A 27,252-nucleotide genomic window follows, 5' to 3' on the forward strand; every position below is an offset into this window, starting at 1 on the left:
GCACTATTCAGCTGCTGGAGTCTGGTCCGTACTACCACGTTTACCCCACTCATGGTCGATGAGGTCAATGGCGTAGAACAAAGGACAGCTCGTCATGTCTTTTGGTGTGCCACTATAAGAGTAAGCGCCTCCATTCGCATGTACTGAAAGCATACAATCAATTCAAACTTCCTCCCAACTACACACCAAACTCCCAAATCAAATCACTCACAATGGACGCCGCCGCCAGCGCTATCAACAACTTCCTGTAAGAACATCTCTTGACACTACTTGCTTGAAGAACACATGCTGACACCCATCCCAGATCCGGCACAGGTCAGTCAAAAGAGACCAAGGCCGAGGCTGAAGTCGCAGCTCCAGTCAAGGCCGAGCCTCAATCAGCTCCCGTCGTTGACACCAAGACCACAGGCCAGAAGGACACCACTGTCGAGACAGAGGTAGCCCCTGCCGTGCAGCACGAGACCGTCAAGCACGAGCACGAGACAAAAGAGCAAACTGTCGTCGACCGCGAACGCCACCAAGATCACTACCACACCACCATCCAGCCCCTCAAGGACCAGGAAGTCGAGCCCGAGCGCCACTACAACGAGACCGACGCAGTCGAGGAGCGTCAAATCAACAAGGACAACAAGGGTGACGATATCAAGGCAAAGGTCGCCGCTCAGCAGTCCGAGTTCAAGAACACAACCGAGGAGGCAGAGACAAAGGAGACCAAGACCACCGAGCCCACCATCACCGGCGAGTCGGTCCACCACCACCTCCACGAGACCATCCAGCCCGTCATCGAGAAGGAGCGCATCATCCCTGAGGTCACCCACAAGGTCAAGCCCGTCCACGAGGTCATCCAAGAGCCCACAAAGAACCACGGCGTCACAAAGAACGAGGCCATGTCTGTCGAGGACTTCAAGGGCAACTTGGCTGGCGAGAAGACCGTCGAGGTCAAGTCTGCCACTGCCCACACTGCTTCAGCCGACACCACTGCCGTCACCGACAAGAACTAAATCATCGGAACGGACAAAAGAATTCAATCTTTGAGCATCATGTCAGTGTCCAAGTGTACACTTGCTCAAACTTTATTGTATTATTAGTATAATTTCTATCAAAACCGGGGGCATCCCTTAATTTTCAATCATCTTCAAGATTACCACACCTTGCCAACTTTGTCATCACCATGCCCTCCAGTGCACCCATACAGCCAGATGGCTAACAACGGTAAACGATCGTGCCACAGGTAATATGATTACAACAAACAGACTTTAGACAGTGGAGAGACAGGCTCAGTAATATACCATCAAGCATATCTATAACCACCTAACACCCCACCCTCCTCATAGGTCCATAACCACTCGTAAATTTAAGCAAAGAAGCCCCACAGAAATACAGCGGCACAGCAAACACCAACAAAAAATACTGAATCGCCGCCATCTCTCCAAACACAACAGAAGCACCTTGCTCAGCAATCCAATCACTAGAATACATGCTCAACACGCACGCAATAACATTTCTTATCACAAACACAATGACAAGCGCTTCTCCGGCGAATTGTTGATAGCAGTCTACCACATAAGTGACTACAATGTTGGATAGTGCGGTGAGGGCGAAGGCGTGCATGCCGAAGCCGAAAGCTGGGCCTATCCATGTGGTTTTGTGGAAGATGCATTGGCCGTAGGTTATGACGCCTAGAGGACCGATGATGGCGGGGATTATGAGGGCGATGAGACGCATCTCGGGGCGAGGGTGTGAGGTATGCCTTCGAGCGCGATTGGCGATCAAATCGATAAGTCTGCCACCGACGTAGAAGGACAGTAGAGCGCCTATGAAAGCGGATAGGGAGAATAGGCCCACGGTGCCTGTTGTCCAGCGGTAGGGTGGCTGGGTAAATGTTTGAGTGGTGGCGATTTGGATGATGATGGTCCAGCCGACGAAACAGCCGATTAGGATGCCTGCCCAGAAGACTGGCGGATAAGTGGCCATGCGTAGGATATCCCAAAATGTTCGTAGGAAGTGGCCTTGACGGTTAAAGCCCACTGTTGGTGACAGCCAGCCTACAAAACTTCTCTTGACTGGAACATCGTCCTCAGGATGCTGGATGCGAGGCTTGATGTATTGTGTCTCTCGGACCAGGAAAAAGGTGCAGATGAGAAGAACACCAGAGAAGATGGCGATAAAGCCACAGCTCCAACGCCAACCGTGTAGTCCGACAATGTAAGCATTGATGAGTGGTCCGAGGAAGAGACCAGATGCCAAAGCCAGATGGAAGAACATCATACAATGGCCACGCTGATCAAAGAAGAACATCTCAGCTACCAGAGAAGGCACTGTAGCATCGGCACAAGCGGCACCAACACCACTGAGCATACGTCCACCAAGAAGACTTCCCCAGGTCTTTGCGAAAGCACTCCAGACATTGGCGACAGTGAGGACTGTCAGGGCCATCAGGTATACTGGACGTTTGCCCAGTACACGCATCAATGGCACCCACAAGATGTTGCCGACTCCAAACATAAGGACATTGAGTCCAACGAGTAGAGTTGCATCCGTAGGATCGATATGAAAGTGCTTTCGTAGAGGTACTATGGCGACGGTGAAGTTGCTACCGTTGACGTTGGCGATGAATGTGAAGAAGCAGACCGTCAGGTAGACTGAGATCTTGATGGAGAGGGGCCAGTTCTGTTGTCAAACGTAAGCAGCCTAAATAGTCTTTCACAGCGTTCAGCAACTTACAAGAGGATCGTTGGGATCATTGCTAGGGACTGGCAGCCTAACATTGCCTTGTTCTCTGCTAGGCTTCAGGTCCTCGATGTCATCGATTCTTGTTTCCCCTAGTTTGTCTGCCATGATTGGCGAATAGCTGTACAAGTGCTGTGAATCTGGTTCGAGGGACTCGATAGCCTAATAAGTCAATCGAGCTAGATGGCCGAAAGAGATAATAGGAGGAGTAAGAACAAAGCAACATGGGGTCAAGGACATAGGTAAGTCACCATTGTACGTCCGTACAACGCGCAATCAATTGTCTACTCCTCCTACCAGTACGCGATTATCCCTTACTATCTGAGTTCGGCATGTAGGGCTTTCACGTTAGTAGGCTATCCCCACGAAGATCTGCAGACCTGAGTCGGAGTCCGGAGCCTCCGCGATGGTATCGTCCAACGAGCGTGAAGGGATATCAGCGTGCAGGAGTAGGCATGAATCCTCCGCAGTGGGAAGAGTGAAGAGTGTGGAGAGGTTTGTGGAGAAGTCTAGCCCTAACATAAACGACTCGCATGACTTGTAGGGCAGGACCGGTCGCGGAAGCACGGCGAGTCCGACAAACTGACGTGGCTTCGGTCAGAATGACACCGAGAAGGAAGGACCGGCGCTCTGGGAGCCTACGACGAGTTGAACCGAGATGAGACCCCTGCGTGTCGGCTGCGTCCCCTTTCGTGCCGGAATGCCGCTTCCGACAAGAACAAATTGGCAAGGCGCCTCGCCGGACCCGCGCGAAACAGGAAGGTGAAAACAAAAGCAGGAGGTGTCCCCGCGGGGTCGAGACTGCTTTTAGGCTTTGAGTTGCAAAACAAGACATTGCGGCGATGAGCAAAGCACGTGTAGCCTCATAATGTTGATTTCTCGCAACGAGATGACGCTATGGTGTAGGTTTGGTCGCAAAACAAGCACAAAAGCCTCTCTCATATCTGCACCGGTCGGCTTCTCGAAGACCTGGGGTCTCTGGCAGTGACATCCCCCCTCTCGGTGCAATCGCGGAGAGCATTTCGTGGAGAAAAGGACCGAGTCGGCACCTCGTGGTTTTTTCTCGGCCAACTTCTTTGCAGAGATGTATAACAGGCTAAATGCTCGACATGAATATACCCGCCAACAGGACCGAATTGAAAAGCAACGTCCATGCCATTGTCGCCGACAGTGTCTCCGCTCCTCTCACGAATGTCCTGATGTCGGGCTTACCTGGGGTAAAGCATGGCCTATATTGCCGAAACCACTATGACTAGATATGACATCGTATGGGTAGGTGAGCGAGGGCAAGAACCTCCTGGCATCGTAACTTCGTAAGCCTTCGTCACTGCCGAAAGCCAGCAACGGTCTACTGCGCCAGAGATGACCCTCTCAACGCATCGTCTACCTCTTTCTTCGCGTCGTAGCCGTAGAGCCACGGTTGTACCACAGGGCATGTCCTGTCCTGATGTCAGCACCTATTCCTTACACCAGGATCGAGCAATTTCTCCACATACCAACGACTGGGAAACTTGACCTCGGGCTCTGCCTTGCCGAGCTGACCCGCAAATAGTTCGTCGCGTGCTTGCTGGTCTTCTCCGTCCATCATGTGGAAATCATTTCTCTGAGCAAATGTCTCGCGGACGATGGCCTCACCACGCTTCTTTCTCAGGTTCTCGTACAAGCGCAGTGCCTCAGGCAGCTGCTCCTTGTTCTTCACAGCGGCGAGCAGGTTTCCAAGTACCGCACCATCCTCTAACGACGAATTTGCACCCTGGGCGAGGTAGGGTAGCATGGGGTGACTGAAACTTGTCAGTAACGGGAGAGCATATGACAACGATCGAGTCCTTCCACTTACCATGAATCACCAAGGAAAACGAAATTACTCTTCTTGCTAACCCAACTGTCCAACTCTGGTCGATGCATCAGCTTCCACTTGTCGACCGTCTTGACATTATCGAGGAATCTATTCAGGATCGGATCCCATTTCGTGAAGATATCTCTCATCTCACTAATGTCTCCGGATGATCTCGACACATCTGCTGGAAGGTTGTCCGGTACAAGAAGCACAATGTTGTACTGCTTGCCACCACGAACAGAATATGCAACAACATGGGCTCCAGGACCAATCCAGAAGTGGCATGCTGGCTTCGATACCCATTGCCGGAGCTCAGGATCTTGCAGATCTTCCAAGTCGAGGACAATACGGTACGCCAAATCTCCGGTCGGAAGCGGAGCATCCTCCTTGCCAGATTGCTTGAGGAAGTGCGCTCGGCACTTGGACCACAGACCATCTGCACCTACCAATAGGTCTGCGTCATATGTGTTCCCATCGTCTAGGTGTAATGTCGACTTCTCAAAGTCAACACTGGTGACCTTGGAGTTCAGCCTCAGCTTGACGCCTAAATCCTTTGCTCTTTGTGCAAGTGCTTTTTGTAGGTCCACCCGGTGCAAGTCCCAGAAGGGCGCTCCGTATTTGGCTCTGATTTTCTTGTCGAAGTCTTCCTGCATGGCAAGTACTTTTCCATCTGAATATCTGTGCACAGCCAGGAAGGTCGGCTCGGCCGCCAACGGCTCCAGAACCTTGTCAATCCCCCATTGTTGGAACAGTCTCGATGCGCTGTGATGTATGTCAGGAACGAGCTCTTTGCTTCTTTCTGCCCTCGGCTATTGGAACACGGGTGAGTCCGGATCTACTGGGCTTTCTCTTACTTTGGTGTAATCTGTAACCCTGCACCGATCTGAATTGCCGGTCAGTTGCGAGTTCTTCCGCTCAGACACCGCTTCTTGCTAAGGTGGGTACTCGTACCTCTGCCAGTTCTCTTGCTTGTTCCAGTACTGTCACGTTGTGGCCGCCGAGAGCACAGGAGATGGCGGCAGCCAAGCCACCAAGCCCAGCTCCGATCACGACAATGTCTAGGGAAGAAGATGTTGCGGAAGGCATGATGTTGATGATAACAGAGCGAGAGGTTCGACAAAGGATTCAACAAGGGCAGTCACATTTGTTTAAGTAGAATGTTATCACGTAGCTAGCTCTCCACGCTGTCGTTTTGCCCTACATGGCAGTCCACAAGCAGCTCCGTAAACACCTACCGATCCCCACTGCACGAACCCCACAACCGTCCAGAAAAGCCAGTAGAGCCACAGCGGGGAAAAAAGCGAGCCTTTTGACGAAATTTGTGGGAAGGGCTGGGCTGGCCCCACCGGTCGCTAACCCAGCGGAACGGCATGCTTGCGGAGTAGCGTGCTCCGAATGATTACGTCCTGATGGTGTTTGTATCGGCCCGACCTGGGCCCTTTTCCGCCTTGTGAGACCTTACCCTGTCCCTCCACATTGGAATTACTCCGAGTACTCCATGAAAAGCGCCGCCGGTTAAACAGTGACAGAGGTGGAATCACACGTCCCGATGGGCGCCTGTGCCCACGAGTTCGTCCGCAGCAGCGCCGCGGTCTCATATCTATTTAGTCCAAAGGGCTCGCCCATGTCGTGGAAAAGAAAAGTCGCGACCCTTTTCTGGAATCCCTTGAATACAAATTCGTGTCTTTCAATCAAAAGCGATCGTCGACCATGTTCTCCCCGGACTACTTTCACACTGCCTCGGCACCAAAGCCTCAGTACTATCAGGATTACGCCCAGGCGCACATTCGGGATAGGCGTATTTCTCTCTCACCTCTGGCAAAAAAATGGATCAGGAACTACAGAGAACCCTACAAAGGATTCACGTCAGATGGAAACATTGTACCTGGTCTATGGAAGGCAAGCCTAGATGCCAACGGACCGACCCAGGCGATGGTGGATGCAGCCCAACACTTGGTATCAGTAGCATCGGCGAATGAAAAGGCACGATTCCGTCATCTTGTTACCGCTCGAGAATGGCGTGCGTGGTCAAATCCCGAGGTTCGTGATAGCTTGCAAGCATTGGTACAACATTTGACTGACCAAACCTAGGTTATGGTTATGGAGACTGGTCTTCGTGTTGACGCCATGAGCGCAGACACTATGAATGCAGTATATGATTTGCTCAGAGTTTCGTTGAGTCCCGAAGGCTTCGCAAGGGTGTGGACAGCAATGATGATGAGCACCTCGGAGAACCACGAGGACTTGCACCGCATTGCTGGCTACCAATTTTGTCTGTTTGGCGAACCCGGTCCATTTTCGCCTTGGGGGTTCAACCTGTTCGGCGACAACGTGTGCGTCAACGTCTTCACCCTCAGCGGAGAAGTAGTGATTGGTCCCTTCTTCGTTAGTGCCGGACCCAGCTTTACCGAACATGGTTTGGTGGATGGAGTCCAGGTCTTCGAGCGTGAGGAAGCAGCTGGGCTCGCTTTGATGGCATCTCTCAACACACAACAACAGCGCGAAGCCAGTCTTCTTGGCGAGCTTGAAGACTTCAACACAGATCAAGATCTTTTTGATCCAATGGACTACCGCAGTCTTGGCGGTGCACACCAAGACAACCGAATTGTGCCATATGAAGGAATCTGCGCCGCCGAGCTCAACTACGAGCAACAAGTAGCACTCCTCAACATTGTGAGATCATTCAACTCAGTGTTGCCACAAGAATGCTTGGATTTGTTCATGCAAAGAGTCGAGGCACACCTCGGCGAGACGTACTTCTCCTGGCTTGGACCCGTTCACACAGATGCGCCATTCTACTTCCGCATCCACAGCCCTGTTGTGATGATTGAACTCGATCATCAAGATGGCATCATGGTGCCTGGCACGTCACACAGACAATACCAAATCCACGCGACACAGCGCTTGCCCAATAGAGGCGACTATGGAGCAGCGCTTCTTGACGAGTGGGTGATGAAGATGGCCGGATTTGACAGAATCGGCAGCGTGGTCCGATGAATGACTTTTCGGGGCCGATAGAATTGATTTGAAGCGAGGCGTCTGGGTTTTCCTCTTGGTGATGTTTTACGATACCCTTTTTATGACTAATGGACATGTTTATTTTTTTTACTCAATCTGACTCGCTTGCATGTGCATGGTGCATGATGTCCTGCATGAATAATGATATGGCAGACGAGTCAAGAATTCGGCGGGCCTATACGATAGGCAGAGCAGTGGATGTTGACGCCATTGTCCATGACGTGACGAGTAGATCTGGACGGCAACAAGGGCGGTAGCTGATTGTCAGTCGCAAACTTGACAAAGAAATTGTACAGAAGTTAGCCACGGTTTGGACGACGAGCAAAGGCAGGACAATGGCAGGAAAGTTCGCAGTCAAGAATGTTTGCATAGTTGGAGCAGGGCCCTCCGGTGTGGCAGCTGCCAAGTGAGCGTCGCGACTTCCCTAACTCGCGCCAACAACGAGGCTGATGGACTGCTCAGATATTTGGTGGCCGAGAAAGCCTTTGAACGGATTGATGTTTACGAGCAGCGATCAAGAGTAGGAGGCGTCTGGGACTACTCGCCCGAAGACAAGACGCCCACGCCCGATGACCTCCCTGTACCATCAGTGAGCCCTCACACTGGTCTCGCCAAAGCGAAATGGCTGCAGTCAGGCACCAGAAAAGCTCTCGGCAGCCGTATCGAAGAGGACTCGCTATTTCTCAGCCCGCTGTATGACCGCCTGGAGACGAATATTCCGCGCACGTAGGTCGAGCCACAGTGAAGCCTGGAGCCTGCACCGAACTGACGCTTGCACAGGTTGATGGGCTACTCTGACTTTGACTGGCCGCAAGACTCGCAACTCTTCCCCAAGCACGAGACCGTCACACAATACCTCGAAGACTACGCCGCCGAGATCAAGCACCTCATCCACTTCAACACTCAAGTCCTGGACATCAGCCTGGCAGGCACAAAGGAACATGGCCAAGATATATGGTCTGTCAAGACGCAAAAAGTACAGCACAACTCCCCGGCAGAAGTAGTAGAGACAAAGTACGATGCCATCGTCGTCGCCAATGGCCACTTCGCTGTGCCTTTCATTCCTCAGATCAAGGGCATCAAGGAGTGGGCTGACCACTATCCAAACGCCATCTCACACTCCATGTACTACAAGAAGCCCGAGGACTACACAAATCTCAAGACAATCATCGTCGGCAGTGGAGCCTCGGGCATTGACATTGCCATGCAGATAATGCAGCTTTGCAAACATCCTTTGCTACAGTCTCAGAAGTCAAAGTCATTCTTGCTGTCCGACCCCTCACCAAAGAAACAGGAACGCGACGAGATTGTCGAATTCCTCATTCAGGACAGAGCTGTACGCTTCGCTGATGGCAGCGTGGAGAAGGACATCGACTCGATCCTCTTCTGTACCGGCTACTTCTACTCTTTCCCCTTCCTAAACAACATGGACCCACCGCTCGTTACCAGTGGCACCCATGTCCAGAATCTATATCAGCATCTGATCTGCCGCCCGCATCCCACTCTCTGCTTCCCCACCTTGCAGCAGCGTGTCATACCTTTTCCCATGGCAGAGTCACAAAGCGCCGTTATTGCTCGTCTATGGAACAACCGCATCTCTCTGCCCTCGGCCAATGATATGGAGGCCTGGGAGAACAACTTGCTCAGAGAGACAGATGGCGGTAAGAGGGACTTCCACCTGCTCTTGTTCCCAAAGGACGCAAACTACATCAACGCCATGTACGATTGGTCAATGTCAGCGTCCGACGCAAAGACAAAAGGCAAGCAACCACCGAGGTGGGGTGAGAAGGAATACTGGATGCGTGAAAAATTTCCGGAGATCAAGAAGGCTTTCCAGGACCGAGGCGAAGGTAGATACCAAGTTAGGACTTTGGAAGAGTTGGGGTTCGACTTTGAGAAGTACAAGAAAGAAAAGCCTGCAGAGCAGAGAAGTTCCTTGTAATACATTGTCACACTAATCAAAGCATAGATAGATCCACTGAACTTCGATATGAACACAGAACAAATACGCACCTAAACATGGAAACTTGATGTGCTTGTCTCTCAGCCTGAGTCGTCTTTGAATGTTTTTATGCATGTCGCCAGGCCACACGCACTTGCCTCAGATGCCCGAGAGCACGGAAAGCCGGGAACGTCGACCGGGTCAAAGCGTTCCCGAGCCGGATGCTGCACATCCCGGGCAAGGCATGCAGCAAACCGAGGCGCCTGGTCTCCACTTCTGCGATGAGCTCACACATTTCTGTGGCTCAGTCAGGGCTTGAGTGACTCGGGGACCACGTTCACAACTTTGCAAGGATGCTTCTCCATGTTTCCTTCAACATGACGCTATGAGACTTGATTGCGTATCACAACAGCAAATGAGAAAACAGGTATAACAAATTGATCATGCTTTGTTGAAGCATGTGATTGCGGATCATCGCCAAAGCTGCGTAACATGTAAGAAATCACACACCTCCTTAGGCTGTGCCGGACCACGCTATCTGGACCTGTGCTTGTTCGAATGAGAAGCCTTGCGACTATTCGACAGATGCAATTTGAATACAGCAACACAACGCAGTATCAGCGTCAGAGTTTGCCGATTTAAGCTGGAGTGGATGAGTGTGCAGAAGTAAAGAGCGACTGGTCGAAGATACAAGCCCTGGAGTATCAGCCCACTGAGCATGTGAAGGTGGAGTTGTGCAATCGATTAGGATGCAATAGTAGTCTAGAGAGACTGCATCATAGGATTACTAGTAACAGACTACTGATCATCGTATGTATAAAGCAGATGAATGTCCCAAGGTTCGAAGTAAGTCGACAAGGTCGTTCCTTCCCATCTCAATATGGTGTCCGAACAGATCCCAAAGGCGGCTAGTTACCTTCTCACGCTTGCCATTGTTTACAGCACCGGTATCATCTTCTATAATCTCTTCTTGCACCCTCTCAGCAAATATCCCGGCTCGTGGATTTACACCTCCACCCCATTTGCACGTCTATGGCTTCACATCTCCGGCCGCGAACCTTTTGTCGTCTCAAATATGCACAAACGCTACGGAACAATCGTCCGTATCGCACCCAACGAACTCAGCTTCATCGACGAACAAGCCTGGAAAGACATTTATGGACATAAAAACAACAACCCCAAGGATCCTACTTTCTATCCTTTTGCACCAGATACAAAGAACAGTCTCATATTGGCGGGAGATGAGGATCACCATCGCATGCGGAAGATGTTCCTACCTGCTTTCTCGGCTAAAGCTCTGAGGGACCAGAATGATATGCTGAACGGTTACGTCCGCAAATTGGTAGTTGTCCTGAAGCGTAAACAGAAGGGTGGAAAGGTTGATCTGGTCCAGTACTACAACTTCACCACGTAAGCGATTTGTGGTTTCTCTCGACGCAATGTGCCTTGCTGACAGATCATCAGGTTTGATGTCATCGCAGATTTGGTCTTCGTACGTTCATATCTCGCCTCTTTCTTTCCTTGCTACTCTCAAGCTAACGAATAGTTTCCAGGGAGAGTCTCTAGGTCTCCTCGAAGCTCAAGAGTACACACCATGGCTGCAGGGTATCTTTGATCAGATCTTCCTCGCCTGTTCGTCCCGCGCAATACAGTATTTCCCACTATTATGGACTGTCGTCCAGCAGCTCATGCCAAAGTCCATCACAAATGCCGCAAATGCTTCCTTCAAACACTCAGCTGATCGTGTGGATAAGAGATTGGCCATGGACACGGATCGGCCAGATATCTTCGGACTAGTACTCAAACATAAGGACGGAGCTAGTATGTCACGCCAGATGATGTACTCGAATGCTGATCTCCTCATGATTGCTGGCACGGAAACCACGGCTACTATGCTATCTGGCCTCACTTACAATCTGTTGCGCAACCCTGGTCCCATGAAACGTTTGACTGCGGAGATCCGCGATAGGTTTGCTACAGTTGAAGATATCACGATTGATGAGCTGCCACGTCTTCCGGTATGTCTTCGCGAGACAAGCCAAATTTGATTGATACTGACGAAATTTGCAGTACTTGACTGCTTGCATACAAGAAGGACTCAGAACATACCCCTCTGTCGCCGAAGGCGTTCGCCGCAAGACCAACCCTACCACTGGTACCGAAATTTGCGGCCACTGGATCCCTCCAAATGTAAGCTTTTGATCGTTTGACCCGTGTAAACACTCAAAGATCAGTAGACTGACAATTAATAATCACAGGTCGGTGTCAGTGTACCTCACTACGCCGCTTACCACTCTCCCCTCAACTTCGTCGATTCCGACGACTTCATCCCTGAACGTTGGCTGCTAGAAGACGTTGAAGGCTACTCTCCACGTTTCGCTGCCGACAAGAAGGCAGTCATGAACCCCTTCTCCACCGGACCAAGAAACTGCATTGGCATGAAGTAAGTCTTTTATTACCCCTTATCATCGAGTCTTCTGTTCTGATACAAGAGGATTATAGTCTGGCTTATCATGAGATACGTCTCATCACTGCTCATCTGCTCTGGAACTTTGATCTCGAGGCTGATGATTTGCCAAATGATTGGCTTGATCAGACTGTTCATGTTGTGTGGGATAAGAAGCCGTTGATGGTCAAGTTGTTGCCGAGGGATAGGGTCAGGTTTGAAGTGACAGCTTGAAGTAATACACATGTGTCAATCGAGGTTTTGGTCTCAGTCGAATCGAGCTTTGGTCTGGCCCCCCTCTGGGAGACAACTAAAGCATCAGTACGTAAATAAATCCAGTGAATGCAGCAAGGAAACAAGATCATAAGATCGACTCTCAGCAAAGTCCCGAGATTGCAAGGTGGCGCATCTCACGACGTGAACTTGTTTTAACGATATGGTTGTGAGATATGGTGGTGTTTGTAAGATGGGAGTCGATGCGATCTCAGTGGAAGACACAGACGTTGATGGTGCTGATTATGTCATTAACAGTATCTTCGTCGGGCTGCACGAAGAGCTATCCGCTCTTGAAAAGGCCTTTTGAAGTTATAGCCGAGGAGCCAACACTGTCCGAAGATGAGTTTCAGAAACTAATGGGATGATGCAGAGATGAGATGGAGGAATTCGTGAAGGAGGCAGTAAGCTGTTAATCTTTCTCATCACGCAACTTCGCTACACCCGCCCAACCTCAACAAAAAACTCCTGCCCTTACTCTTCCACAATGAACCATCATGTGAAAACGCCAATCCTGCTCGTGCCTTCCAGGAATGCTATATCCTAGTTTTCCCTTCCCCATGATTCCATAAAAAGAAAAACTCATCATGCAAAAAAGAGAAAACTCCGTTTCGCAATGCAAAAGGTCCGAAAAGACACCCATGTCGCACCCAAGTCGCGGTGCCAAAAAGAGAAAACAGAACAAAAGAGATGCAAAAAATGAATCTTCCGAGCCTCAAGCCCCAAGCAACTCCCTCAAAGTCCCGAGTTTAACAGGCTTGGTCCTAAAGTCATCCATCCCACAGATTTTCGCCTCTAGTTTTGATGTTTTGGATCCCAAGCCTGTGAGTGCAATGATTCTAGCAGGTGGAAAAATGCCTTTGTGGCGTTCAAACTCTCGGATCGCGCGGGTGGATTCAAAGCCATTCATCTTGGGCATGGAGATGTCCATGAGAATTTTCGAAAAGGGGGCGCTGGGAGCAGAGGTGGTGTCGTTGGGGTTGGTGTTATGAGATGAGAATGCGGCTTTGTATTTAAGAAGGGCGTCTTCACCGTCGATTGCCAATTCGGCAGTATGTCCGAGTTTCTTGACGTAGGCGGCTAGAAGTTTGAGGCTGTGGAGGAGAGGCGTGTTAGCGAGCCGGTCGACTTTCGGTGCTCCATGTCTCAAGGACAAAGAATCTGTAGAGTTCGAGATACGTACTTGATTGCATTGTCGTCGACGAGGAGGACGTGTTCCGGTGCGGCAAAGAGTTCAGTCTGGACGTCGCTTGCTTCATATATTGGAGAGCTTGGCTTCTCACGGATGGCCATGTAGTCGGGAACACTGGTCGTCTCTCCATACGTTGCCTCCGACTCCGAATTAGTCAGTATTGTCATCCGTGACTGATCGACTTCGACGGGTTTTTCGAGAGCAGCAAAGAGCGCACGATGGAGTGCTTTTGGTCCTAACGGATAGGCCAGCCTTGTGATATTGTGAGGTGATCCTGGTCCCTCTGATATATTGGCGGGCAAGGGTCCGACTAAGATCGTGGGCTGTTGATTGTTGTCCGTTGGTGAGGCGTCAGGGTCGTTGTGTTCGTCTTCGTCGAATCGCAAACCTTCAGCAATGTATATATCTGCTTTGACTTCTGCCCTTGTATGCGCGTCGATGACCTCCATGCCAAACCATCCTTGAGCAATGGATCTTATATAAGAATGCATGACCGAAATGCGTTGAATTTGTGCATCCGTGTATCGATTTGCTCCATTTGAGGGAGAGAGAAGGCAAAGGGTAAGACCTCTGAGCTGTCCTTTAGAGTCAAGTATCTCGCCCCCTGAGGGAACTGTGTTCTGAAGCCGGGAGTCTCGTTCACAGAGAGGTGCGTAAACATCAATCCGTGTCCCAGCACCCTTCTTACTCTTCACAGTAATCGTGCCCTTCAGATCATCGACGATCTGCTTGACAATACTGAGTCCGAGCCCGACACCAGTGACAAGATGGTTTTCTTGGACGAACGGCTGATACAGGTGATGCCTTTGATAATCATCGCTCATGCCGATTCCGGTATCGCTAATCATGAGGTGAACGGTCCTTTTCGAGGAGTTCTTGTCCTCGATCAGCTGTAGCGAGACCTCGATATAGCCTTTTTCAGTGTACTTGAGAGAATTGGCTATCAAGTTCATGACTATTCTCTTCCATGCACCAGCAGAGAGCGTTGTGCACCAGCCTGAGTGGTTTTGCATGTCGAGATAAACAGCGACGACATCAGTGGACTCGTCCAGCGAAGAAATGCTTGCATCTCTAGTGCTGTCAATAAACAGCGCGGGATTTGATGGATGGCTGGCTCCCGAAAACTTGTTGGTGGTTGTCGTCCTGGCTTTCGTGTAGGCAGCTTGTTGCGTAGATCGGCCAAAATGTACACCCTAGAGTACGCGTTAGCTACGTGAACCAACTCTTGTGCTCTGGAAAGGCTGCAAGGCAAATGCACGATGCCATACCTCGACGACGTCTTGCACCAACGTGCAAAGGTATTCCTTAGTGGTCGAGCCAAAAACGTTTTGGGCCTGTTCGAGCTTGGAATCGGTACTAAGCCCTCTGGCACGACTTTTCGCCCCTTTCAATTCATTCACTTTGCTGAAGTCAAGGAGATGGTTGAGCGTGTCTAATAGGGTGGATGAACATGCTTGTATCATTCCAACGAGTTCAGCCTGAGAGTCATCAATCACAGTGTCTTGCAAGAACTCTACAGCTGCTAAGCATCCGTGTAGAGGGGATCTAAGTCTAGTTCCAGAGTCAGCACGTTGAGTTTGTAAGTCTTCGGAATAGCTTACTCGTGACTAATCGAGGAGACGAAATCGGACTTCGTCTCTGCCATATCCAGGGCCTCTATAAGATGGATATGAGCTTCCGCGATGACGAACAACACGGAATATTGTGTACATACCTAAATATTCCAACTCCATCATAAAAACTTTCCCAAACGCAGAAAGACAAGCCATGTTTCGTGTTGTAGAAGTATCTGTGGGATTCCGAGACCAGCCTAGCATTCCCGCGTATAAGCAGGATGCCGAGCGGTCCCACAAAGGGAGGAAAATGAGGGATCCTCTCTTATGCACAAGTGCACGTAGATCGGCAGGTAGTCCAGCCGTCACGTCGAGAAGTTGGGATGAATTGTCCTTGGTTGCATAGGCGGGTTGATCTGTGGTGACGCTTGTGTTCGTACCGCTGGCTGAAAAGGTACAGCCTTGTGCATAGTGTTGAGTCAGGTACTTGAGCGATGTATCATGAAGCGCCAGAGAAGTCTGGTTGCCAGAGTAGCCTAATATCTCGCACAGTGACAACGGTCCCCGACTCTCCGAATAGTCGACAAATGCCAATTCTGCGAGGTCGACAGCTGCGCAGATTTGCTGTGCAGCTTTAGAGAAGGCTTGTTCAGACTTGTGGCAGCCATGACTGGTAGATGGAGTTGAAGAGGTAGGTCGATATTGTGCCTCAAGTCTGGAATTGCATGCAACTTCCTGCCGTGGGAACGCAAATCCTGAGAGTTCCGAGAAGGTCGTCATGGGTGTCTGCTCATACGATGTGGCGTGTCCGGAGAGTGAGTGTTCGTAATGTGAGGATGATGGAGAAGATGAGGCATATTCTATACCAACAGGGACAGTGTAGTCATCGAAACGGTCGACAGAGAGGTGAAGGACCAAGAATGTGTTGATAGCTTGGGCAATGTCGGATAGAATATCGATGATGTCCGCTTGGAAGAAATCCTCTCGCAGCTTGTTGTCCATGACAGTGTATGTTCCAAGAACTTGACCAGAGGCAGTCTTGATAGGCACTACTGCGCAAGATACCATGTGGAGTTCGCCGGCTACACGTGTAAGTTCTTTGTACTGGTCGAGGCTTCCCATGTCGCGGACTATGAAACGAGAGTCGTCGATAATCAACTCGTCAGTGTTGACTGGTTCGGACTCCATACGGTTTCTGAAGGCCGCCATAGACACTTCGTGTAGAGCATTCACTCCCTGCGTTTTAGGAGGCTGAGTATCCCGCAATCTTGTCGTGGCCGTCGCTTCCACGGCTGTGTCGACTCCATCTTGTCTGATTATTATAAAAGAGCTATGGCAGCGTGCCCGAAGAGCGCCATTTTGTGCAAGAGCGAGAAGCAGAGGGCTGCTAATCCTATCATGAATGTCAGCTGGCGTACTTCTCGTCGATTGACCTCGTGTATGGCTAGTCATACCCTGTCGGTGCTTGTAATGACATTTGTGACCGCTGGACACGGCTTCGGTCCAAGCTTGCCCATCTAGAGGCTCATGAACGTCGAAAGCTCCATCACCATCAAGTGCGGCTTGAGCGCTTTTGACCGTCTCGCAACCCGTTTCGCGTCCCTGAATTGTTCTGCACCACACACTGTAACAGGCCGGCAGGGCTGCGTGCTACTTCCTGCTGACACGCTCTAGATCGTGGTCTAAACTACGCCAGTCGGACATGAGTCCGATTCTATTGGTCCGTGCATACTGTTTTCGCACTACGCTTACTGATCACGGACGTGGCCGTGCCGCTGTTTAGATCAATTAATGCTGCAACACTTCTCCAAAAGTGAAAAGGTCACCAAGCTTTTGTGAATGATTTGAGACTACCTTACATGACACCTAGCTTGGCTGTCTTTTTGCCACAAGAACTTTGACCAGCCACGCAGCATAGCGCCTGGACGGACTCTCACTGGGCATACGCGTGCGCCACTAGCTCAGCCCGAGCCCGAAGCCGCCGCCTTTGGATAACCCTTGAATTCACCACCTTCCTTGAGCAGAAGCGGCAATTCTTCATCCCTGGGCGCCAGACGGATATCTGTGTGCTTCGGCCGCCAGCCGAGCTGATTCAATCGGTCCGCCCTGTTCCTCGCACTCGACGCAATGACAACATCGCTGTAATTGCCAAACAAATCCTCGTACTGCTCTGATGGTATCTCTAGGGGCGTCGCATCCTCTATCTTACCAGCTGCCTTGAGCGCTTTGCCAATGAAGCCTGCACATTCAGCCCAGCTAGCTTCTGTGCCGTTTTCACAGAAGAAGTACGGGTTCTCCAGAGACACGGTGTCTGGCGAATTCTCAAGCCAGTGGGGTATGGTGACATAACCATACGACAGATCTTTGACATGCACAAGGCCCCAGATCCCTTTGCCGCCCCCCCATATAACCGGTATATTTGTGCTTCAAGGCAAAGCGAGCCATGGTGATAACCTGAATCGACAACTTGCCATGGCTTGAAGCGCTGTAGATCAACGGAGGTAGCATGATGAAAAGCTTCGCTTTGGTGCCCAGCTTGTTACGAGCCTCCAGAATGGCGAGGTCGATGCTACGATGCGAGGAAGTGTCTGGTCGTGTATCCAGATCTGCCGGATTGGTATCGGTATAGGTCTTATCGCTGCTAAACTTTCCGTGAGAGTCGTCGCTTAGGAAGCTACAGCCGCTGGTGTGGACATAGAAGGTGTGTTTGTCGTTTGTAACACGCTGTTCAATGCCTTTGATAAAGGCTTGAACAGAGGGCAAGTGGTCGGCGGTCGCAGTGTGAATTACAACGTCGTGAGCTGCAGTTTGTTGTGTGATGAGATTGAGGTCGTCGATTGTGCCCATCACCACCTTGACGTTTTTCTGCTTCAATTCGTCCGCTGCTTCTTGACGACGCACCAGAGTCGTGACATTCTAGTTCTTCTATAGGAGTCTGTCCAAGACTTCTAGGTCAATGTAGCCAGGTCCTATCAAAAAGACCTTCTTCGCAGATTTCTCCGACATCTTGATCCAGAGGTGTGTATGATGGTGTATCGGTGAACAAGGGTTCGAGTATGGAGTCAAAGACGAGATAAGGATGTCGTATCGATGTGGAGATGATCGCCGAAGCCATCCCACCCTGTGGCCTTGCGCAACTATGGCATAATGAGGGCACAAACATTGGATTGAAAATCACGGCCTTTGTGTATCCGAGCATCGTGAGTTGGCGAAACAAGGTTGTGAATTCACTATTTACAGCGGCTAGAAAGAAAATGGACAAGAAAGAAAGGCGTGTTAACCATAGACCAACATATCAACAACCAAGAACCTGACTCGACAGCACTTTTGACGATCTTGTTCCCCAACGTTTAGTAAACATATCTCCAGCCTCTCTCAATACCGCTGTGCTCACTGTACCCTTCAGTCTCGTCGAGAGCCTTGTTCAGTCTCTTGGCCCACCACTTTACAGCCCAAGCGAGAAGGGCAGTGCATAAGCAACCAAACAAGATCAAGCCACCACCGAGTCTGTAGAAAGGTTCCTGACTACGAGGGAAGAAGTAAGGAGAGTACCAATGAGAGCATTGACTAACACAGTTGGCGATGGCAATAAGCGCTGCCTTCTTGCTGCGGGGAGCGGGAACCAGTGTAGTCTCCCAAGAGAGCTGCAAGTTGAGACCGTTATAGGTGCCGCTGACAAGTAGGATGGCGCCAAAGTAGCGTGCGCCTACGTTCTCGGTCGAGATCATGACGGCGATGCCCACGGCTGAGGCGGCAATTGGAACGATGATGTGGTAACACGATTCTCTGAACTTGCCAGAACTCCACGCAAGAGCGAGGGCGCTGAGGTAGGCAATTGCGTATGCTGGAACAATGTTAGCGAGGGCAATCATATACAAAAAACAGGTCATCACATACGTGGTGCTTGAACGAGATATGTCTCTAGCTCGCCGAATCCGAAAGTCTTGATGATCTAGCTTCATGTTAGCAAAGAACATGTGAACGACTGATGCTTCACATACCGAGGGGAAGAAATCCTTGAATGACTGAGCGTTGATCAGACTGAAGTGCATGCCACAGAACATCCATGTAAAAGGGTCCTTGCAGGCATCTTTGAGCCCATCCCATGTACCTCCCACCTGTTCAACTTTGCCGCCGTTGGAGACAATAACGCGGTATTGAGCCATCTCTCTCTCTTCTTCAGAGAGCCATTTAGTGTTCTCGGGCCAATCAGGCAGGGTGAAGAATGAAATGATGCCGACGAGTATGCTGACAGCACCCTCGATAATGAAGAACCATTGCCAACTGCAGCATGTTAACGGGTGAATTCCGTCAGGAATGTGGAGTCACGTACCTGTAAAGTCCTGCAATGCCGCCCATGTGATGCAAAATGCCTGCCGCGAGGAAGCCCGAGATGATGTTCGAGATAGTGTTGCCAGCATGCCAAACAGCCATTCGAGTGGGGTTCTCGGCCTTCGTATACCACGAAGATGTCACTGGCTTACGTTAGACCAGAACAATGTACGACCGCTATGTATAATCATACTCAACGTGATTCCGGGGAAGAAAGGTGCCTCGCAAAGTCCAGTGAAGAAGCGAACAATACAGAATCCAGCGCCTCTGTGTCGAAAACGTCAGTGGAATGGGCCCCGGGCAAGACGCGAAGCCGACTTACGAAGTGACTGCAGGCATGGTGATGGTACAGATACTCCAGCCAATCATCATGCCTGGAAGCAACAAGCTGGGACGAACGCGTGCCAGCCATAGATTGCCTGGCAGTTGACCTTTTGGAATATCAGCCTTCCATGTTCCTCGGTTCATACAGAAGGTACTCACCAATAAGGTAGCCAACATAGAAAGTAGAAATGCCGGCGCTCCAGATAGTATCGCTCATGCCAAGATCTGATTGCAGACCAGCAAGGCGTGCATTCGACACATTGATGCGATCCAGGTAGCTGAGCGAGTATTAGCATTGCTCTGTTACAGCATTTATGAGACAAAGCGTACTTCAAGAGAAACATGATCGTTATGGTAGGCATCATACGCCAATCGATCCGCCGGAGAACGCGCTTGTTCAGCGCAGCCATCTGTTCATCGTCGAGATCGCATAGTGTTGTGAATCTCGCCTGGATCGCTGCTGGCGTGGTGTTCTCTGTGCTGTTGACGACGACGTCGATCTTCTCGATAGAGGCGTTGTCGGGCTTTTCGGTGGACATCTTTTCGAAGTAATCTGTATTGAGACTTGTATAAGACAGGAGACTGAGATCGTGATGATGATGAGGAGTGTAGAATCGTGGTTCTTCAAGGCCTATTCATACTTGTCCGGGATATGTTGACGAATTTCGCTGTGGCTGCTGCCCGCAGTCGCCAAGTCGATGGAGTTCTCATCCTGTGAGCCATGTTGACTGCAGCTGTTCAGTCGCCAAGTTGACAAGACTTGTGGAGTACCCCATGGGGGCAAGGCCGCTGAGCAGAACTCCATGAATTGACTGAGGAAAGAGAGACAATGGGAAAGTACACGCCGGAAAGTTGCTTGGCTACCAGATGTTGTACCCTTGGCGTGTTGACTTTTGTGGGGATATCGTGTGGTCGAATATCCACGGAGTAGACGATGCCGATGCCATGGGACGGACTGCAGTCCCGATTCTCAGGGAGAAATCCGCATTGGAGAGTGTAGAAAGCCGGGTCTTGGAGTGCTAGATCGTCCGCGGGATCTCAGAAGCCGTGGGACGTCATGTAAGCCCCGTGTTGACCGACCTGTTCGCAACCAATGTGGATGGAGATGGCGGACGGTCATCTGACAAGCATATCAGTCAGAAGCATCGAGCTTCAAACTGGCATCAATATAAGGTGAGACTGTCGGTGACCTAAGGAAAAGTCTTGGACTTATGACCTAGACACTATCATATTATACTCTTTGACCAAATCTCCAATTCTCGCCATGCAGACCGCTGTCGCATCCCCAATCGCATTAGTGTCATCGGCAGATTCGAGTGCGAAGACGACGAAAAAATCACACATACATCCTCTCACATCTCTGTTCGCTGGCGCTGTAGCAGGAGGTGTAGAAGCAACCATTACATACCCTTTCGAGTACGCCAAAACAAGTACACAGCTGAGGTCTCAGGGAGGTCAAAGTAGCACTATCCAAGCACTTCGAAGTGTAGTGGCGACTCAGGGTCTCTCAGGAATCTACACTGGCTGCAGTGCTCTGGTCGTCGGTACTGCGCTTAAAGCCGGCGTTCGCTTTCTAGCATTCGACACCATCAAAGCGAGACTTGTGAATGAGCGTGGTCAACTGTCCACATCCGCAGGAATTCTAGCTGGAAGCATAGCAGGAGCGGTCGAAAGTGTGTTGGCCGTGACACCGACTGAGCGAATCAAGACTGCGCTCATTGATGATGGCAAGGGCGCTAAACGCTTCCAATCCACTCCCCATGCAGTCGGCATCCTGATACGTGAGCAAGGCATCGCGGGATTATACCGAGGACTGGTAAGCACGACTATCAAGCAGTCGGCTACCTCAGCAGTAAGAATGGGATCTTACAATTCACTCAAGACTCAGTACGCGAGCTATGTCGGACATGCGCCAAAGACGACACCCGAGACTTTCGCCATCGGTGCATGTGCCGGGCTAATCACGGTATACGCGACTCAACCTTTCGACACAATCAAGACTCGTACGCAAAGCAGTCAAGGCGAGACGCTATTCAAAGCTGTACGAGGCGTCTGGACCGATGGCGGCGTTCGGGGATTCTGGAAAGGAAGCGGGCCCAGATTGGGCAGACTCCTGCTCTCAGGTGGTATTGTCTTCTCAGTTTACGAGAGAATCTTGAGCTTTTTCTGAGCCATTTTTGTGGTTGTTACAGTTTTGTACCATAGATAGCGCTTGTCGTAACGCATGACTGAATCGTGTTTGTCAGCTGATCTGACAATCATGTGTTTGTAGCCATGTGTTGTGGCCAGGGCCTTCGCTGGTTATCTCTCGCCACCACTTGACAGCTGCCTTAACCATGGCTGAGATGATCTTGACGTGAGATAGAAATAGCTATGTAAAGAGTGTGTCGATAATCGAGTGCAAGCAGGGCCCTCTTCGTGCGCTAGACTCTAACCATTGAGAGTGAATGAGTGTGACAGAGCAGAGCGTGTAGCAACGCATAGTGATATCTTTATTATCGAAACACCTAAGATAAGGAGTGATTGAAACGAAGTACCTTGTTGCCCCCGCTCCAGATCCAGAGAAGTTCGTGCCTTGAGATAGCTACGAGTGGGACAGTCTTTCGCACATGGAGAGGGCGTCACCGCAATCGTAAGCATGAGCACAGACCACCTGATCCGATCAAGGCGTATGTCATCGCAGAGTTGCTCAAGCTACAGAGAATGTGCAGATGCTTCTTCTTGCAAGTTACTGATACACTGCTTCCTGGTATCGAACCGCCAGCGCAATGTGACATCTGAATCCAGGACATTGTACCCCGTACCCCATCGGCACGAGCATCGATAATATGGTTGCACATTCTTGCAGCTTACCCCACATCCCGAGATAGCCGCCAGCCGCGGGAAACTCCTCAATTTCCCAGAGGTGCCGCTTCCCACGGATGTTCTTCGTCAATTTCCTACACTCTTTGGAGTACACCAGAACTAGCAGCAACCAGTCGCGGGGACTTGCAACTGGATCCGCGATATGCCGGTTGAACGGCGACATGTTCGTGCACAACAGGCATGCGCATACTGCAGGCAGCGCAAGGTCTGCGCTTCCCACACTAGCCATATCGCGTGTCAAGCGGTTTGCTGATCGGACGATCAGATGAAATGTACTGGTGAACAACCCCGTTGCAAGAATTGCGAAATCTACGAGCAGGAGTGCGTCTTCAAAGAGAACACACGAAAACCACGACCTACCAATGCGGCGCTAAATGAGCTCTTGGAGGAGAATCGTCGCCTTCGTGAGCAAGTCTCGACAGAACAACCATCAGACGACACGATTGACCATCGGACTCAGATTGAACCGAGACACCCAGAACCTCGTCGTTCAATCGTAGATCAAGCCACTCCTGATGACCAACGCATGAACATCACCCTACCAGAGGAGCCTCACGAAAGCAATGCTCCAGTAGAGACGCCGGCGTCTGTAGGCAGTACGACCTATCACGGTCCGACAAGCACACTTTTCAATGAGGCAGCATCGTCCAATCGACAATCCCGGTCATACTTGACGAAGGAGCGAGAGACATGGATGCCCAGAATTCTGGTGGCCGCAGCAGCAGAGCAGCGCCAGCTTGAGAGCATCAACCTTCGCGCCGGTAAACTGGACTTCGATGGTGTAGATCCTGAACTCGGTATGCATCTGCTCAATCTTCACTGGAACCGACAACATCACTCTTTTCTTATCACTTACCGGCCAGCCTTTATGCGAGACATGGCCTGCGCTGGACCCTACTTTTCGAAGATCCTCTTGAATGCAATATTCTACGGAGCTTCGAAATTCAGCCCCAAGTTGGAGTTACGCAAAGATCCTAACGATGTTCGAACGGCTGGCTGGCAGTTTCGTAATCGTGTGCGTGATCTTCTGGGCCAAGCACTTGATCATAGCGAGATTACTACGATCCAGGCATTGTTGCAGATGAGTAACTCGCTGTTCGCCCTCGGTGATGAACAGAGTGCTGCCTGGGTGTACGCTGGTACGGCATTCCGAATGCTGGTAGATGTTGGCCTCCATGTTGACGCAGCAATGATGCCAAACATGCAACGATTCTCAGAAGAGGATCTCGAAATTCGTCGACGCGTTTACTGGTCGGCTTATGTCGTCGATAAGATGCAATCTCTATATCAGGGCCGCCCGGCAAGTCTCAGAGCTATCGATGGCCAAGTTCCCATCACATTCATGGATACGTACGAGGAGCTGGAGCAATGGCACCCTTTCGCGTACGCTAGTGGACCAAGTTATCCGGGCTCGCCGAGTTACAGTGTTTCGACATTCAAGCAACTATGCAAACTATGCATGATATTGCAACAGATTCTTGACAGGACGTATTGTGAGAGGGCACAAAATAGAAGCACTCAAGACCTGGTGCAAGACCTGGAACACATCGAGAAACAGCTGCAAGATTGGATGGCCGAGCTTCCTGAGCATCTCAGGATTGACACGAACAGTGAGAGCGGCATCCAGCAATTTCCGCCACCACACGTTTTCTCTCTACAGTAAGCACCACATTGTGTTTGAGCTATGGGCTCCCTGCTGACAAGATGGATAGGGCCATGTGGAATGTACTTCGAGTCCTGTTGCATCGTCCACTCGTAGCTGACGGTCATTTGCACATGACTCTACCGTCAACTTCCAAGTCATCATTTGCAACATGTACAGAAGCGGCAATCAACATAGTAAGGCTTGTACGGCTTTACGACAAAGCTTTCTCGATAAGACGAGCTCCGTACCTCATCTCATACGCTACATATGTCGCTGCTACGATACATGTCCGCATCGCAGCTACACGAACGTCTACTTCCGAAGCTCATGAGCATCTGCGTACATGTCTTGCTGTCTTCAACCAAAACTCTGCCACAAATTATGCTGTGAAGAAAGCATCAATCGTCATTGAGAATCTGCGGAAGCGGATGGGAATCACATTCGATGGTCCAGAGTCGACTTCGACAGCCACCAGTGCGACAAGAGATACAGTGACTGACCATCCCTCGACTGGAACAACGCCGAGGTCACAGTCCAAGGTGTACATGTCCGACAACATGTCCGGCATGGCGCGATCGCACCTGCCAAATGATACAATGACAAATAATGAGCCAACAATGGTTGCAGGCCAGTTTGACCCCGATCTCGATGTGGACACAATCATTCACAGCTTCATGCACGAACAGCAGCTGTACAATCAACCAGCGAGCTTCACGATGCCTCCTGGTTCGACAAATTCTAATATCTATGGTAATAACGGTACCATACCAACAACAAACCAAGGGCAAACGTTCCAGCCGGGGCTCGAGTCTTATGATGACGCTTTGTTCGGTTTCAATGCTTCGGCTTTCGATTGGTTCTACCCCAATAATATGGCACCCTTTGCGTATCCTCAAAACTAGTTGTAATGAAGACGCATTATCACGATTGATACTCAGAAAAATACCCTTGTAAATGTTGAGCTGGTATGTGCACTAAAAGGAATAGAAAGTGTATACACTAAACATTTTCGCATAAATCATAAAGCTTGTAAAGACGAGATAGGAGGCAGTTTCTACAGTCACAAATCATGCTCTCGCGTACTCGACATGTGCAGAATCCTCCTTCATGCCCATCTTTACCTCCTCCAAAGCAGCGCCGTCCAGTCCGCCCAAGACTTGTCCACCAAACACGACATCGATCTCCTCGAGCGACAGCCCCTTTGTTTCTGGCACGCAGAAGTAAACAAAGACGATAGAGAGCGTCGTACAGCTCGCAAACACGTAATACGTGCCGTAGCCAATGTTGGTAACCATATAAGGCACCGATCTCGCAATGACAAAGTTGAACAACCAATGCGTGGCAGTGCAAAGCGCCATTCCCAAGCCTCTGATACGAAGAGGGAAGATCTCAGCACAGTAGATCCAAGGCACTCCTGCGTAGGAGAAACAGAAACCGACAGCGAAAATGTAGATGAAGGTAATTGCTGCGTAGCCTCCTGCGGTAAGACCTACAGCATGGGCAGTAGGGTTGGCGATCTTGATGTAGGAGCCGATGAACCACATTGCTGTTGCCATGACTGCTGCGCCTCCCATGAGCATCTTGCGGCGGCCGAAGCGATCGACGACGTAATGCATTGCAATGACGACGCAAATCAGGCGGACGATGCCATATATTCCGGTAGCGTAAAGACCAGTGGACTGTCCTTTCAATCCAATTGACTTGAAAATACGAGGTGAAAAATAATTGATCGCGTTGCTGCCCGCGAACTGCATAAAGATGAAGATGGTTACTCCAACAAAAATTCGTCGGCGGTTGCTGGGAATGCGGAGTTCCTTGCACTGTTGGACCAAGCCTGAGCCATGAGGGCTTTCAAGCTGCTCGTTGACGGTATCCATGATATGAGTCAACTCTTCTTGAAGATAGGGGTGGTCTTCCTCCAAGCCGCGAAGTTTGCAAAGGGTGTGTGCTGCAATCTCGCGTGATTTGTGTTGGGCCAACCACCTGGGCGACTCGGGGATGAAGAACATGCCGATGATCAAGAGACCACCAGGGACAAACTGGATAGCAAAGGGTGTGATCCATTGCGAAGAGTTAGCAGCCATGTTTCTCTGGACGCCATAGCAGATCCAGAATCCGATGCAAGTTCCGGTCTGTACGCTAATCTCGTAGATGCCGACGAGTCTCCCTCTGATGGCTGGAGGAGAAAGCTCGGCAATGTATAGGGGTACGATACCGCTGGCAAGGCCGACTCCCTGATTGAGGTGTTAGAAGTTGTGAAGCGAGCGGAGTCTGAGAGAACTTACGAGACCACCGATTGCACGGCCAAGAAACATTGGAGCCACTCGACCGAAACTGACAGTCTGCATCAACGATCCAATGCAGAACAAGATGCCGGCGATCAACAACGCAGGCTTGCGTCCAAGACGATCACCGAGCGGGGCAACAGCCAAAGAGCCGAAGAAGCAACCAGCTTGAAGAAGAGAAACGATGTTGGCAGAGAAGGCATCTTTGGTAGACACAGAAGCATGAGCCAACCCAAAGTCCTTGAGGAATGGCTTGAGGGTAATGGTAGTTCCAATGAAGGCTAGATCATAACCGAAGATGAACGCTCCCATGGATGCAACCATGGCAGTAAGGTACACATACGAATTGTATACCTCACGAGGAGCCGGGGTGGCCAAGGAGACCGTTGCTGCATGTCTTCCGGGCATGTTGAAAGATGGAGATGGTGGTGGAAATGCTTGGAGTGCCTTGGAGTGCCTTGGTCCCAAGAGGTCAAGGAGGCTTAGTATTTATCATCTCTTTCCTGGGGCAATAAGCTTTGAATGTCACCGCCGTCGGTCGATCCGGGTGGGGTCCGGGGCCACGCGAAGGATTCTGGGGTACGGTTTCGTGCAAGTAGAGCCGCGAGAGAGTGCAGCTCCACGGAACACAACTTACCGTGGGAGAAGCCGGAATCCGACACAGCCCGCGGCTTCCCCAACCACTTTCCGCGGCAGACACTGGTAATCGTTCTCCTCCGCCGCAGGGCATTGATTGCTCCATGGATGTGATGCTATAATGAATGTGCATTCTCTAAACTCAATAGATATAACTATTAAAGCCAAGATCTA

General features: G+C 50.6%; 12 protein-coding genes across 12 annotated transcripts; 6 read left to right on the forward strand and 6 right to left on the reverse strand.

The window, feature by feature from the left end:
• Positions 1–212: 212 nt before the first annotated feature.
• On the forward strand, positions 213–1,001 carry AUEXF2481DRAFT_8276 (uncharacterized protein; the record flags this gene model as incomplete). The annotated part of the gene is made up of 2 exons (XM_013484772.1): positions 213–247; positions 305–1,001. The coding sequence occupies 2 exons, from the start codon at positions 213–215 to the stop codon at positions 999–1,001; spliced, it is 732 nt and encodes a 243-aa protein (XP_013340226.1).
• A 275-nt stretch (positions 1,002–1,276) lies between these two features.
• On the reverse strand, positions 1,277–3,246 carry AUEXF2481DRAFT_74532 (uncharacterized protein). Its single transcript, XM_013484835.1, has 2 exons — positions 2,725–3,246; positions 1,277–2,670 (listed from the first exon to the last, which is right to left on the reverse strand). The coding sequence occupies exons 1-2, from the start codon at positions 2,836–2,838 to the stop codon at positions 1,312–1,314; spliced, it is 1,473 nt and encodes a 490-aa protein (XP_013340289.1). The 5' UTR covers positions 2,839–3,246; the 3' UTR covers positions 1,277–1,311.
• Positions 3,247–3,682: 436 nt separating this feature from the next.
• On the reverse strand, positions 3,683–5,800 carry AUEXF2481DRAFT_82884 (uncharacterized protein). Its single transcript, XM_013484837.1, has 5 exons — positions 5,519–5,800; positions 5,422–5,450; positions 4,568–5,329; positions 4,227–4,511; positions 3,683–4,169 (listed from the first exon to the last, which is right to left on the reverse strand). Exons 1-5 carry the CDS (start codon positions 5,651–5,653, stop codon positions 4,079–4,081), a joined length of 1,302 nt encoding a protein of 433 aa, XP_013340291.1. The 5' UTR covers positions 5,654–5,800; the 3' UTR covers positions 3,683–4,078.
• Positions 5,801–6,277: 477 nt separating this feature from the next.
• Positions 6,278–7,564, forward strand: AUEXF2481DRAFT_69488 (uncharacterized protein; the record flags this gene model as incomplete). Its single annotated transcript, XM_013484824.1, has 2 exons — positions 6,278–6,607; positions 6,659–7,564. The coding sequence occupies 2 exons, from the start codon at positions 6,278–6,280 to the stop codon at positions 7,562–7,564; spliced, it is 1,236 nt and encodes a 411-aa protein (XP_013340278.1).
• A 178-nt stretch (positions 7,565–7,742) lies between these two features.
• Positions 7,743–9,591, forward strand: AUEXF2481DRAFT_454501 (uncharacterized protein). Its single transcript, XM_013484873.1, has 3 exons — positions 7,743–7,991; positions 8,048–8,311; positions 8,366–9,591. Exons 1-3 carry the CDS (start codon positions 7,921–7,923, stop codon positions 9,525–9,527), a joined length of 1,497 nt encoding a protein of 498 aa, XP_013340327.1. The 5' UTR covers positions 7,743–7,920; the 3' UTR covers positions 9,528–9,591.
• A 795-nt stretch (positions 9,592–10,386) lies between these two features.
• On the forward strand, positions 10,387–12,354 carry AUEXF2481DRAFT_82887 (uncharacterized protein). Its single transcript, XM_013484838.1, has 6 exons — positions 10,387–10,937; positions 10,992–11,019; positions 11,081–11,545; positions 11,598–11,717; positions 11,786–11,970; positions 12,030–12,354. Exons 1-6 carry the CDS (start codon positions 10,408–10,410, stop codon positions 12,205–12,207), a joined length of 1,506 nt encoding a protein of 501 aa, XP_013340292.1. The 5' UTR covers positions 10,387–10,407; the 3' UTR covers positions 12,208–12,354.
• Positions 12,355–12,961: 607 nt separating this feature from the next.
• Positions 12,962–16,200, reverse strand: AUEXF2481DRAFT_8282 (uncharacterized protein; the record flags this gene model as incomplete). The annotated part of the gene is made up of 5 exons (XM_013484773.1): positions 12,962–13,340; positions 13,430–14,631; positions 14,707–14,989; positions 15,040–15,094; positions 15,153–16,200. The coding sequence occupies 5 exons, from the start codon at positions 16,198–16,200 to the stop codon at positions 12,962–12,964; spliced, it is 2,967 nt and encodes a 988-aa protein (XP_013340227.1).
• A 591-nt stretch (positions 16,201–16,791) lies between these two features.
• AUEXF2481DRAFT_82889 (uncharacterized protein) lies at positions 16,792–17,838 on the reverse strand (the record flags this gene model as incomplete). Its single annotated transcript, XM_013484839.1, has 2 exons — positions 16,792–17,353; positions 17,403–17,838. 2 exons carry the CDS (start codon positions 17,836–17,838, stop codon positions 16,953–16,955), a joined length of 837 nt encoding a protein of 278 aa, XP_013340293.1. The 3' UTR covers positions 16,792–16,952.
• Positions 17,839–18,341: 503 nt separating this feature from the next.
• On the reverse strand, positions 18,342–20,186 carry AUEXF2481DRAFT_69485 (uncharacterized protein; the record flags this gene model as incomplete). Its single annotated transcript, XM_013484823.1, has 8 exons — positions 18,342–18,835; positions 18,889–18,943; positions 18,993–19,275; positions 19,325–19,466; positions 19,517–19,590; positions 19,646–19,754; positions 19,807–19,925; positions 19,978–20,186. 8 exons carry the CDS (start codon positions 20,184–20,186, stop codon positions 18,342–18,344), a joined length of 1,485 nt encoding a protein of 494 aa, XP_013340277.1.
• A 655-nt stretch (positions 20,187–20,841) lies between these two features.
• AUEXF2481DRAFT_43783 (uncharacterized protein) lies at positions 20,842–22,191 on the forward strand. Its single transcript, XM_013484804.1, has one exon. It carries the CDS (start codon positions 20,912–20,914, stop codon positions 21,815–21,817), a length of 906 nt encoding a protein of 301 aa, XP_013340258.1. The 5' UTR covers positions 20,842–20,911; the 3' UTR covers positions 21,818–22,191.
• An 847-nt stretch (positions 22,192–23,038) lies between these two features.
• On the forward strand, positions 23,039–25,059 carry AUEXF2481DRAFT_69566 (uncharacterized protein; the record flags this gene model as incomplete). Its single annotated transcript, XM_013484833.1, has 2 exons — positions 23,039–24,171; positions 24,225–25,059. 2 exons carry the CDS (start codon positions 23,039–23,041, stop codon positions 25,057–25,059), a joined length of 1,968 nt encoding a protein of 655 aa, XP_013340287.1.
• Positions 25,060–25,192: 133 nt separating this feature from the next.
• AUEXF2481DRAFT_454884 (uncharacterized protein) lies at positions 25,193–27,073 on the reverse strand. The gene is made up of 2 exons (XM_013484874.1): positions 26,443–27,073; positions 25,193–26,391 (listed from the first exon to the last, which is right to left on the reverse strand). Exons 1-2 carry the CDS (start codon positions 26,848–26,850, stop codon positions 25,225–25,227), a joined length of 1,575 nt encoding a protein of 524 aa, XP_013340328.1. The 5' UTR covers positions 26,851–27,073; the 3' UTR covers positions 25,193–25,224.
• Positions 27,074–27,252: the final 179 nt, after the last annotated feature.

This window comes from Aureobasidium subglaciale (assembly GCF_000721755.1).
Source record: "Aureobasidium subglaciale EXF-2481 unplaced genomic scaffold scaffold_26, whole genome shotgun sequence".
NCBI classification, from domain to species: Eukaryota; Fungi; Ascomycota; class Dothideomycetes; order Dothideales; family Saccotheciaceae; genus Aureobasidium; species Aureobasidium subglaciale.